General features: G+C 45.8%; 1 protein-coding gene across 2 annotated transcripts in view; it reads right to left on the minus strand.

Annotated features, from left to right (window-relative positions):
• FBXW8 (F-box and WD repeat domain containing 8) overlaps window positions 1-13,538 on the minus strand; it is a 112,588-nt gene that overhangs the window by 22,504 nt on the left and 76,546 nt on the right. For both annotated transcript variants that reach the window (XM_055404327.2, XM_055404328.2), the window contains exon 7: window positions 12,699-12,905. In XM_055404327.2, coding sequence (XP_055260302.1) covers window positions 12,699-12,905 — 207 coding nt within the window. The remainder of the gene's footprint in view (window positions 1-12,698; window positions 12,906-13,538) is intronic.

The following is a 13,538-nucleotide window of genomic DNA, read 5'->3' on the forward strand; positions in this document are numbered from 1 at the left end:
GTGGGAGGTACAGTTTCATTCGATACAGATCTTAAGACTAGTAATGCTCACTTTAAAAAAAAAAGATACAAAAGCAAAAGACCTCTCAGTGTGGGGGCAGAATTTACTCATGTGAACAACCCAGGTTGATCTCCTGACCTGACATAAATATGACCCACAGAAACGTGGTCAAAATTTTACTACAAAAAAATGCAGGGTCTGCTTATCGATGTTCATATACTAAGCTAAGTGAATTGCCTCTATAAATTCACAGATGAGCTAAGATTTAAAAAAAAAAAAAAGATGAGAAAGACAGACAACTGGGCTGGGAGGGCAAGCCGGTGAGAAAAGAGTAAATCATACGCAAAACAGCCAATAAAAAAATAAAAAAGCAGTTAATATACTGAATAATGGATGTCTGATTTAAAAGCAGTTTACTCCGATATGATGTAATTTTTGACAATCAGCCAGAGAGACTATTTTGTAAGTCCCTGCCAGAGATAAGTCAGTGCGCAAGGCCTGCTAAGGCGGCTTATCTGTGAACATGTGGAAGACGACTTTCACTACCACCCCAAAGGTGACCCTCTGCTGGCAGACAAAAACTTGCCTCTCAGGTGCTTTCAGCAGCAGCGAGCACAAGCTGCCGAGCTGAAGAAATGGACCCGACTCGAGCACAGATCCCTCAGCCGCAGCAGCCTCCATGACATGCAACAATCTCCATGACATGCTTCTGGCACGGTCCATCCTCAAATGCGGCACAAAGGGAGCAATAGCCCGGGCTGCTTTCATGTTTAAGTTTTAATTGGAGTGACAAGCCCACGAGGCCAAGATATCTCAGGGATGGGACGGTGCTGCTGAGTGGCGCCAGGCACTGGGTAGGCAAGGTCCGCGTGTGCGCCCCACCACCATGCGCCAATGCACCTGCAACCCCCGCTGTTCCAGGACTGGACTCTGCCTGGGAAGGCACTGCCAATCGCCACAGACGGTGCCAAACGTGGGGCTTTGTGATGTGGGCAGATGTCTACAAAGGGCCAAAGCGAGGCCAAACCGACACCTATTGTGACCGAAGTCTGAAAAGAACTCGGAGAGCAAGAGCACGCTCGGGTGACAATGCAGGTCAGCCTGTGATCCAATCTCTCCCCATCCCCCCTACATCCATAGATGCTGGAAATAATAAAGGAAGGGAGGGGTACTCTGTGGACTGAGCCAAGAATGGCTCTCTGCTCTGCTTCAGGGATCTCTGTAGACAGTCTGTGTCCTTGTGCTAGAACGTGAAGAGGTGTGACTAGCAAAACAACGGGTCAACGGGGAACCTGAAATGAACAGGAGATGTTCACGGTCAGAGAATTCAGTGCAATGAGGAGACTGTAAGTGTTATGCAAGTGTGCAACTCAAAGCTGAAAATCCTCACATCCTTTCAAGCACCCAACAGGCCTCAACATAATGAAGAGTGTGCATGGACAGTTTCAGAGCACTTCACATGTAACTAATCACAGCCCCCGTGAGAAAGAAGGTTATCATTAAATCTGCGCTTGTAGAGGGAGGAAAACCTAGGCTGCAGAGTACAAAATGAAGGCTTAAAAATTCAAGACAGCTTGGACATTGCTTTTTAACTGGGAAGAGTGCAAGTGAGATGACAGTAGTGTAACAACACTTGTGAACCTGAAGATTCACACTGTGTATGAAGGTCAGCACAGTTTGTGGCTTGGGCATCAATTTTCGACTAGCCTGGCAACTCCCCATTTGGCCCCAAGTTGAGGCTGAACAAAGGCTTACAAGCAGGTAGAATGGCAGAATGTGGCTACGATCAGCTGATGGAGGAGCATGAAAAACCGCAGTGAATTTGTGGGGCCTTTGATGGAGGGTGCATAGTCCGCCCCAGCAGACTTCACACGCTTGAGATCTAACAACCTTTCAATGACACTGTAGGGTCCATGTTGGTATCGGCACAAACGTGCTCAGCAGTGTCTTGCACATAAAGACAAATATCAGCTGTTAACAATCATCATGACAGTCTTTTCTCACAAATCCTATCAGAATATCATTCCATTTGGTTCTCACAACCAGTAAAGGAAGACTACCATTACTGTACACATTTTGTGCATAAAGAAATTGAGCCTTAAAGTAACTTAAATATTAGTAACTTGCCCCAAATGACACAGGTAACAACAGCAGCCCAGGATGCACAAGGCAGAGCCCAACTAGTCTCATTTCCAGGTCAGTGTTTGCCTGACCATATGACAAGCTTTTTCCTTTTCCTGGCAAAAATAGTCATTAATAATGGCTGACAGTTACAGCGTCCTCTATGTCCCAACACTGGGACACTGCACTCACTCATCTACCTGATCCCCATAATTCCATAAGGTGGGTACCACAATTTTACTCACTTTATATATGAGGAAGTGGAGGTGTAGAGAGGTCAAGTCACTTACACAGTAGTGAAGTTCTGAAACCAGAACTCACGGCCAGGTGTGAGGACTTCTAAGCCCATCGTCCCAAACTTCCACCCCAGGGTGCTCAAAATGCAACCCCCAGACTAGCAGCATCAGCAGCACGGAGCAGAGCCTCAGGCACTCCCCCCACCCTCGGACTCATTGAGTCAGAAGCCTGAGGGGTGGAGGCCCAAGATCTGTATTTTTCTGAGATTCGCTGGCGTTTGAGAACCCCTGCCCTACACCTACCCTGCCTCCCAAGCCAAAAAGACTTTCCGACCTTAGAGCAGCGGTGCTCAGCTCTAAACCCTCACTCCCTTGCCTCCCAGCTGGCGGCCGTCTGGTTAAGATAGCGCTGGGCTGGGCAGTGACAAGACGGCAGTGTGAGATGCAGGGCCTGTGCTCCTAAGGGTCAGGAAAGGGAGGCGCTCACTGAGAGCCAGCGCTATGAGTAAGGCTGCTTCTCACAGGGGGACCCTGGATGGACTCCCTGAGAGGACGTGAGCAGACAGGAGGGGAAGAGGGGCTGCAGGGAAGAAACACAGCATCCTCTGCACCGCACACGCCTGGCTGGAGCAAGGGGTTCCCTCTGGAGGTGTGGAGAACAGGACGCAAGGCCAGGCAGAAGGTGGGCCCCAGGGCTTCGTCTACAGTCCTCGGCACGCAGCCACTGCTCCGACAAAACCCGAAAGGGGCCACGAGGAGGGGCACTGACAGGTGGCACAGGAGCCCAAACGCAGAGGCAGGCGAGGGAGGGGGGCTGGGGAGGAAGCGTTCTCATGTGACTTTCAACATACATTTCAAAACTTGTGAACAGGAGATGAGAGTTCACACCCTAAGGCAACAGTGCAGAGAGGCCGCCCAGGGGAAGAGGCGGAGCCTGGGCCAGAGGTCCGAGGCTAGAAGGAGCCAAAGAAACCTGTGCCATCCAGGCCGTCAGTTCCACATCTGCAGCGGGGAGGTGAGCCAAGGCTGGAACCAGGTAACGGCAGAGCTGCTTCCTGCACGTGGCAGAGATGCCGGGCCTCACTGAGAACCTCCTGAGGCCCGTCCTCTGGAAGGTGACCGCTCACCTGTAGACTGAGCTGGGGTTTCCTGTGTCCATCTACAGAACCAGATTTACCCTGTAAATTAGTAACACACTGGGAGGACGAGGAGAGATCAACTTTGTGTCCATTAGAAGAATGCATCTGCCAACTCAATAATTGATAAGTTAATTATAAACCCACTCTCTAACACAGTGCCTTATAGACTGAAGTGCTGGGCAAATTAATAAATCATATTTATCTACGTACTGAATAAAAAGCAAAAGCCCTCCACTTTGTAATATTTTCACGAGTCTAGTTTAAGGTGCCATGTGAACCTGCAAACAGTAAAACCTCTTAAATATTCTGAAATTCAAACTCACTCAGGCCATTTTCTATGTGCCCTCTTCTCCTGTCCTTGGCCAAACCAACACCGTTTGTCTCAACTGTCTGGACATATGTACATGGAAAGTCTGCGGCCTATTGTACAGTGTTACTGTTCCTATTGTAGGACAAAGGCAAACATTTCTGACAGGTCCCCTTGATCTTCATTAACTGGGAAAACAAGCTGATTTCTAACCCTAACAGATCTTGTTGCTCCTCATCGGGCAGGAAGAAACCAAAGCCACAGGTACTGAGAAGTTGACATAAATGCAAGATAACTCCAAGTTCACTCTTTCCCATGGCTGTGGAATGGTAAACCAGGATGAAAACTCCACGTAAATAATCAAGAAAGCCATTAGAAAAATTAGGCCCTAAATAAAACTCTAAGCTTAATTCAAAAGACAAATGAGAAAAAAGGAAATGATCATCACATGTCACTGTAAAGGTCGTGTAAATGTGCTCAGCGATTTGAGAATACGGATCAATGTTTTTTAGAAATCAGAAAATGGTAAGAACGTCACAGAGAAACAAAAGGACGCCAGCGTGAGTGAAGAGAGAAGACACGTAAGACGCAGTGCCAGTCCTCCCGGACAGGGCTCCACACCTCAAAGGGACCGTGCACAAGGTGGCTCAGCACACGTGTTAACCTCCTGTGCTCGTCCTGCCAGAGGCCAAGCTCCCCCAGCCCTCCCTACTCTACACGCATTCTCTCAGAATAGCTCTTGGGAAAATGAGCCCTGTGACGCACACGGACTGCTGTGACTGCAGGCGTGGCTTCAGCACAGCTCCCATACCCGCCCTCCCCACCTGTGTTCCAGTCCACCTGGACCACCCCAGCGCCCGGAAACCCTCCTCCAGGCCTGATGCCTCTGCACTGGTCCCCTCGCCCAGGCTTTCCTGATGAACTCTGACCCAAAGCTGGTGGGGGTGGGGAGGCGGAGGAGGAGTCTGAACAGGTACTGAGCACCAGCCAAAAGCACGCTACCTGCTCTCCCAGGTATTCTCCCGTTTCCAAATGGGAAGCCTGAGGCACATAAGCAACCTGCATAAGGCTTATATGGCTCTGAAACCCCTGCTCCGTCCCCAGTGGTTATACCACTGCCTGACTTATTTGAAAATACTTTTCCCTATACGCACTTTCAGTAACTTCCTCAGTCTCTCCCTGGAGTGGTTCCAGACCGCTAGAGATCCTAAAGCATTCTCAGCTTCTACAAGTGGCAGCATTCCAAAAATGGGTTTTGCAGAATCACCCACTACGGGTGTAGAGAATCCGAGAGATGGTCGGGTCCCCAAAGGTCTCTAAGTCAGAGACGGGTCTTGAGAAGCCCTGGGGCTCTACAGAGGCATTTCAAGGTTTTCACAAAGATGTGAAAACTATTCATTTTTAACAATATACTGACAGTTATGCCAATTACTGATGTATTTTGACATTAAAACATATTCAAAATGCGTATGAATGTTCAATCCTCATCTATGTATTCATCTACGCAATTTTCTATAATTACTCTGGAATCCAGCAGATACACTATGAAGGTCTCCGTATGACCTCATGTCCATCTCAACATGGAGGAAACCATCTTTGCATTTGCCACGCTGCTTTAAGTCTGCAAGACGGTGAGAGCCCCGAGGCAGATGTCATGTTTTGAGACATCACTGTTTCCAGCACAATCAGAAATCCAGCATAGAGCACGTGTTCAGTAAGCAGTGGTTAATGACAGCATCCTGAGCAACATAAGTGGGACCTCTGGCAACATCACTAACAATCCAGAAAATGGGTCTCCGAGTGCTATTTTCTTAAACTTCTCCAAGCAGAAAGTAAATAAATATGAAAAATATTAAAGGTTTAAGGCTCAAGTAAAGAGGAAATGAGACATTTATTTACTCTGTGAACTTTAAATTTCAAATTAGTCATCCTGCTCATAAAATACTGTTTTTAGTTCTCTTCTGGAATAGAACCTTGAACAAAAAGGAAGACAGATTTCACAAGTTACTGCAGGTATGGAGAATGGAGCTGGGATCTATGAGCACTGCGTTGGATACCAAAGGCTCTCCCAGACAGGTATTTCAACTTGTGATGTGGGCAATAACCAATCCAGAGTCTTTTCACATCTGCATTACGGGGAATGATTATCCTAAGAGACATTAGCAATTGTTTTCCAGTGTGATGTAAGCTGAGGAGGCAGCGCCAAGCCAGGGTCCTTGTCAAACACACCCAGCCTCCTGGATTACTTCACTCATGTCCCCTGATTAGGATGCATGTCGCGTGTTGCTTAACACAACCTGCTGCCGAATGCCAAGCACATTAGAACTAAATTAGGAAATATGTCCAAATACAAAGAATGACACGAAGAGCTCTAAGTGGGTCTCTCTCTTCCTTGATGAAGCATGAGACTCAGCGTCAACATAATGCTCTTAAATGAGGCAATTCTATCTCCTAATCCTCCACCTCAGCGAGCAAAATTTAATTCAGGTAGCAAAAGAATTAATAAAGATGACATAGCATCATAAAAACATTTTCATGGATGGAAGTATTTTTGACAGGTTCAGGAAATATGAGACATAAAAACAAATTTTAAGGGGCTGTTTGGGCACAGAGGGCTGCAATAATGGAGGTGACACCGATCTCTGCCCTGCAACAAGAAGAGATGAGACCAGAGATGCTATTACACTTGTTTTCTTTTACAATCATATGCCACCTAGCAATGGCTACCTTTAAGATCATTTATGCCACCGAAGTGTGACAACCAAAGAATGCAATGTCAAAACATAGAAAGTCTCTTTTCAAATAAAAGTAAAAGGACCTTCAAGCAGCTCACGACACATCTCCCTTGTCCAGCAAGACACAGGAACTGATGAAAAAGTACCAAACAAGTTCCTGCCCAATCATTCCTGCCAGCAATAAGCATGGCCTTTAGGAGATCCCGTCAGAGATTGTGTGCTCAGTCGTGTCCGACTCTTTGCAACCCCGTGGACTGTAGTCCGCCAGGCTCCTCTATCCATGGAATTCCCCAGGCAAGAATACTGGAGTGGGTTGCCATGCCCTCCTCCAGGGGATCTTCCCGACCCAGGGATGGAACCCGCATCTCCTGCATTGGCAGGTGGCTTCTCTACCACTGAGTCACCTGGGAAGCCGTCTCATTAGAGTAGGGGGCCCAGTTTACTGGACCTGATGACTGATGCCCTGAGCTGGAGCTGATGTAACAATAATAGAAGTGCACAGTAAATGTAACGCATGTTAATCATCCCAAAACCAACCCTCCCACCCCAGCCCGCAGAAAAATTGTCTTCCATAAAACCAGTCCCTGGTGCCAAAAAGTCTGAGAACCACTGTGCCAGAGAAGTATCAGGAGAGCAAGGGATTCCTTGACCCATTTCAGAAGCCCTCAGCTCCCCAGCAGCCCCCTAGGATGGATCAGCTCAACACAACTCCACAGGTGAAGGAAAAAGTTTAAACCACCTAACCGCCTGAAGACTCAAGGAACGTGGGTGCTGGACAGAAACCAAAAAGTCACATGTCCAGCCCTCATTTTACAGAAGAGAGGCAGGTGAGTCCACAGTCTTTAAAGAACCATGAGCTTCTCCCCTGTGGCAGCCAACAAGCAGAGAAACAGCACACAGTAGCATGTGTTACAGTTCTTTCCGCCCTAACGGTGGTCTGACAGGGCTGTCGGGCCCACTGCACTGATTCCGGGTGAAGCCTGTGATTCTAGATGAGGTCGTTCATCATCAAAGCAGAGTGCCACAAAATAATTTAAATGAGGGTCAGGACCAGACAGAGCCCTGTTTATTCCCTCTGGCCTCATTTTGTTTGTGACCTTTTTACAAAGCCTGTTGAGAGGAAAGATGCTAAGTAACAGCGAGGAGAATGGGACGCACTGCCATCCACCACTTTCCAAGGAACACCTTCTACAGAGGGCAACAGTTATCAAATGATGAAGGCTCAGACCTTTCTGACCCAGCAGGTCTTTACTTTGAGGAACTAATCCTACAAATACGTTCACATGGACCAAGTGTTGCTCACAACAGCAAAAGACTGGGAGCAAGCTAACATCCATCAACAGGGGGTAAGGTAGCCTAACTACTTAAGGGACAACTACAAAGTGCAATATCATTAAATCACACACACACACACACACACACAAACTACCAGGAAGTTCTTTATTATGTTACAAGAAATGATGAAATGATCTCCAAGACATTCTGTTGTAAGAAAAAGCAAGATGCAGGACAAAAATGGTATGTTTTACCATTTATATTTTTTAGAAAGAAGGGATGGAGGACACGTATGAATAATTTGCTTACATACGCATAAAATGTCTCTGCAGGGTTGTACAAGACACTGACAACACTGTCTCAGCTCCAGGAAGAGAACCTGGGTGGCAGGTCGAAAGCACTGGGAGGAGTCATCCCACTGTACATCCTCCCTTTCGCATCTTCTGATTTCTGAATCAGGTAAATGCATTACCGAGTCAAAAAACACTCTTTTTTTTCAAGGGTGTTTAAAGATCTGCTCTTTTAAGAAAGAATGAAAATAGATAATAGCCATTTTTCCATGACTTTACCTGGCCAAAGAAAAAGGTGGTAAGCCAAGGCAAGGCCTCTAATTCTGGCCTCTGAAATTCAGAAATCTGAGGATCCTTATACCACGGGCAAACCAAGATACAGCTGACCGTTAACATTTTCTCTGGTCTTTCCTACCAGAGCTGCACATGGCTAAGCCACCTGTAATCACATGTGTTTCCTTAGATTAAATAAATCCGTTTCTCCTAAGTCACTTGGCTTCATTTCCTTATAAAACTATGTCTACTAGCTTAGCAACCTGACTAAGCGGAGAAGGCAATGGCAAGCCACTCCAGTACTCTTGCCTGGAAAACCCCATGGATGGAGGAGCCTGGTGGGCTGCAGTCCGTGGGGTCGCTAAGGGTCGGACACGACTGAGCAACTTCACTTTCACTTTTCATTTTTACACATTGGAGAAAGAAACAGCAACCCACTCCAGTGTTCTTGCCTGGAGAATCCCAGGGACGGGGAAGCCTGGTGGGCTTCTGTCTATGGGGTCACACAGAGTCGGACACGACTGAAGTGACTTAGCAGCAGCAGCAACCTAAGTACCAGACTACTGAGACCTGTGCACAATGCTGTTTTAATTTTCCGATGCTGAAACACGACTGGTGCACTGTAACTCTCTGTGATGAATACGTGACAGGTAGTTTGCTAGTAGGCATGTCAATGGATGAGTCTGAACCATTATTACTATGCTCAGACAGCTACAGTGCCTAAAGAATGCTGGGATCATCAGATGGTACAAGGATATTCTCCAAGTAAACAAAAATAACACTACTGGAATACTCCTACAGGTCAGGGAAACCAGTTCCCGCCAAAAATCGACATCAACATTTGGACTTCACATCTACATTTATCACAGTCAATCAATAGTGGGCTCCAGCTGACCCCCAGTTCTGTATCTGGTACAAATGAAGAAACACCGAACTCTGTGTTCCCATAATACCTTCTTGAATCCTAGACATATGGCCAGAGGCAGACACAAATCCCCATGTGGACGCAGCTGCAGGCTCGCTCTACTGCTAACAATCTCACACTAACCTGATAAAAAGTGCTGTTCATATGCTTCCAGGCCAGAGACCAACAGAACCAAAGTGCGGAACTCACAAGCAAGGTAACTAGGAGGCCACACAAAAGACTTTGAGAATTACAATAGTGCATCATGCAATGGCAGGAGGCTACTGAAACCTCACAGAGCCACTGTGACACAGCTTAATTCACACGACAATGCTGATTTTTCTGAGGAAGCAGAAAACCCATTAAGCATAATCAGATGGAAAGTTCCACCTCTGCAAAAATAAGGCAAGTTTCACAGCAAAGGCTTGGCTTTCCTCACGTTCGAGTGGCTGGCGTTCATGTTGGAGAAACATCTTAATGCAGAGTTCTCACCAGTGCTACTAACAACAACCCACCCACTTACCCAAGGGTATGAAAGTTTGCTGGTGTACTCACAAAACTTCTGGATAACTAAATGCCATTGCCAGATTTCAGAGGTGCTTAAACACATTCCTGTAGCAAATTAACTTCCCCTCTTAAAACACCAATGAAAAACACCCACTAACAAGTGACAGACATTATTTTCTTGGGCTCCAAAATCACTGCGGATGGTGACTGCAGCTATGAAATTAAAAGATGCTTGCTCCTTAGAAGAAATGACAAACCTAGACAGTCTATTAAAAAGGAGAGACATCACTTTGCCGACAAAGGTCCATCTAGTCAAAGCTATGGTTTTTCTAGGAGTCACGAATGGATGTGAGAGTTGGATCATAGATAAGGCTGAGCACTGAAGAACTGATGCTTTCAAACTGTGGTGCTGGAGAAGACTCTTGAGAGTCCCTTGGACTACAAGGAGATCAAAGCAGTCAATCCTAAAGAAAATTAACCCTAAATATTCATTGGAAGGACTGATGCTAAAGCTGAAGCTCCAATACTTCAGGCACCTGATGAGAAAAGCCGACTCACTGGAAAAGATGAGTCCCTGATGCTGGGAAAAACTGAGGGCAAGAGGAGAAGGGGACGGCCAAGGATGAGATGGTTGGATGGCATCACTAACTCAATGGACATGAGTTTGAGTAAGGTCCAGGAGACAGTGAAGGACAGGGAAGCCTGGAGTGCTGCAGTCCATGGGGTCACGAAGAGTCAGACACGTCTTGTAAGTGAACAACAACAAGTTATTAGAGGGAACAGGAACTTTCTAAAATGAATTTTTATCAAATTAACATACAAATCAGCTAATTTTCATAATTAATGCTCCAAGTCTAATTTTGTGCTGAGCTATTTCTTTAAACAGGGGCTTGGCTTCCCAGGTGGTACAGTGGTAAAGAATCTGCCTCCAAAGCAGGAGACACAGGTTCAATCCCTGGGTTGGGAAGATCCCCTGGAGGAGGGCATGGCAACCCACTCCAGTGTTCTCGCCTGGAGAATCCCACGGGCAGAGAAGCTGGTGGGTCTCACAGAGTCGGACATGACTGAGCGACTGACCACACACACACCCCTTTGTATTTGTTTCTCAAATACTAAATACATCTGAGTACGACTAGATCACTACAGAAAGAGATCCACTCAGATAATTCAAAGAGAAATAGGACCTGTCAGCTGAAATATTTATTAAAATATTATGAAAGATTTAAACTAGGCTAGTATTAATTCAGGTATCACCTCACTACATTGAGAACTTGAGAAATAAGTGAGATAATCAAAACCTGAAAGCATGATGGATGAAAAATTAAGAAGCAAATAGTCTCTCTTCTTGCAAAAAATGAGCTTGCCAGGGATGGGAAAGAGTGTTTTCGAAGGCTGACAAAGGAAACTGTCTTAGGAAACCAACTGCTGTCCCTTTTCCCCCACTTTCCAGGAAGACAAAACACAGGAATTATATCATCACAGACTTTCCAGCTAAGATACGCTGAACAGGCTCCAGCAAAGCAGGCCAGCTTGAGCACAAATGAGTCTCATGTATTTTCAACCACTTTATCTGTCTTCCTGGTTGAAGAACATATAATAGGAATCCAAGTCACAAAACCAGTGAATGCCTAGAGAAGTGAGATGTGACCTTCCAAGAGACTACATAGGAAAGACAAAATGTAGAAACCACAACCAGAGGCTCAGCTCAGACTAGGAGTGGGAGAAAGAACAGGAAGCACTCAGAGACTGTTAATTCTCTGATGCCAGGGACTATGGGTAAAGCTTTACATACGTGTTTCTTTAATCCTAGAATTCTATGAGGTCAGAACTTCCTTTTTACAAATGAGGAAACTGAGGCACAATGCAGGTTAAGCCACTGTTTAAGGAGAGCAGCGGCAGGGCTGGACTGGAACAGACAGCCCGCATCCAGTCTCGCCCTCTCCCAGTTCACAACACTGCTACGTGGAAAGGGCTCTTTCCACAGGAAAAGGACGATGCCAGAGGAGGTGCTGGCTTGGGGAAGCTCCTTCCCAGGGATTATACCCACTGCCAGCAGGGTCAGGAGCCAGCAAATTGGAGGAAAATCAAAACAACACAAACCTGTATCCATAGCTCTCCCCGCTGATCCCACTGGGAGAGAGAGTTCTGTAAGTCAGTTTTAAGACTAAGTATCTGGCCTACAGTCAGGATGGTAAAATACTAAGTAATGCTAAAACCGAGTCATCATGCAAAGAATTTCAATTAAAAACCAGTCTCCTTGTTTCTGGCTCAAAGAGTATCAAGAGGCGCTTCACATACTGTGGAAAAGGATATAAATTTTGATGCAACCTCATCAGAAGGCACTTTGGCAATGCCCATTGACCTTCTGACCAAGCGACATAAATGCTAGGAATTTATCCCAGAGATTTACAAGTTGCAGTGTGCACTGGAGCACTATCTGTACCAGTCCACAGAGAGAGAAAGCAGTGCCCACCGATGAGGAGACTGGTGAAGCAGACTGTGTTGTAGGCGGTGCTGGAATCCTAGGGAGAGGGAGCTGACCCGGAATGCTCTCCAGGGTACACGACTGAATAAAACCTTGGGCACAAAACAGTATGTATACTATGACCTCATTTCAAAGATACGCTCTTTTAGTGTATGAATGTACCCATCTAGGCATTAAAATTTTCTAGATGGATATCTAAACACTGTTAATAGTTTCTTCTATGGAGTAGGGCTGGGGGATGGGAAGAGAAAGGAAATTACTTACCACTTTATATCATTTTGAGCTACTTGAAATCATTTTAACCAGGCTGATACTGCCTGAACACATCTTTTAAAAATATATCAGAGAGATTTAATTTTCAAATTGCCTCTTAAAAAATAAAATTCATGTTTTTTTGTTAAATCGTACATCTTGCTATCTTTGTACCTTGTTTCCTTCGTACACCCATCCCAGACTCTTCACACCAAAAGCTGCCTGGTTGGCGGAGACATCCAGACATGTGACAGGCTGCCCGTAGACGTAATGGAGGGTTCTGGCAGAGTCTTCAGCTTTTAGCAGGTATACCAGATCTCCAGCGGTGGCCACTGCCACAGGATACCTTTCAGCATTTGGAACTATTTCAAGGTAGTCAACCTGTTAAAGGATAAGCGTTGTTTAGTCCTTCAGGTTTCACCTACAATTCGTCCTGACTTGGTCAAAAATACACAATTCCTCCTGCATGTCAATGAGAAGATCAGCAACCCAACAGAAAAAGACAGGTCAAGGGCCGGTTCACAGGAAGTGAAACACAATTCCTACACAAATGAAACGATGCTCATTCTAAAAGAAACACAGCATACTCCTAATAAGAGAAATGCAAAGTGAAAATTCACCAAGATACCATTTTCACTTGTTGTGTCAGTAAAGATCAATTAGTCTATAAAGACACTGGGCTAGAAGTGAAGTGGCGGACAACCATATCTGTGGATCCCACAAATAACCATAAGGTTGGTGGGATGTAGTCTGGCCCAACTTCTATGAAGGGAAATCCTGGAACATTTAATGCAAGCAAATTGTGCTCTGATGCAGCACATTTGATGATCCAGGGATTTATTTAAACATAAACTCACGTTTATGCAAAACAACTGTGTACAATGTTATTTGCTGCAGCCCTATTTGGTCACAGCTAAAAACCAGAAAACCCAGAACATGCCTTCCTAAGGGACTAATTAAACAACTTACAGTACACCGATGCACTGGAATACCGTGCAGTCACAGAAAAAGGAC

This window comes from Moschus berezovskii, chromosome 19 (genome assembly GCF_049115385.1).
Source record: "Moschus berezovskii isolate FMDL1 chromosome 19, NW_MosBer_1.0, whole genome shotgun sequence".
Classification (NCBI taxonomy): Eukaryota; Metazoa; Chordata; class Mammalia; order Artiodactyla; family Moschidae; genus Moschus; species Moschus berezovskii.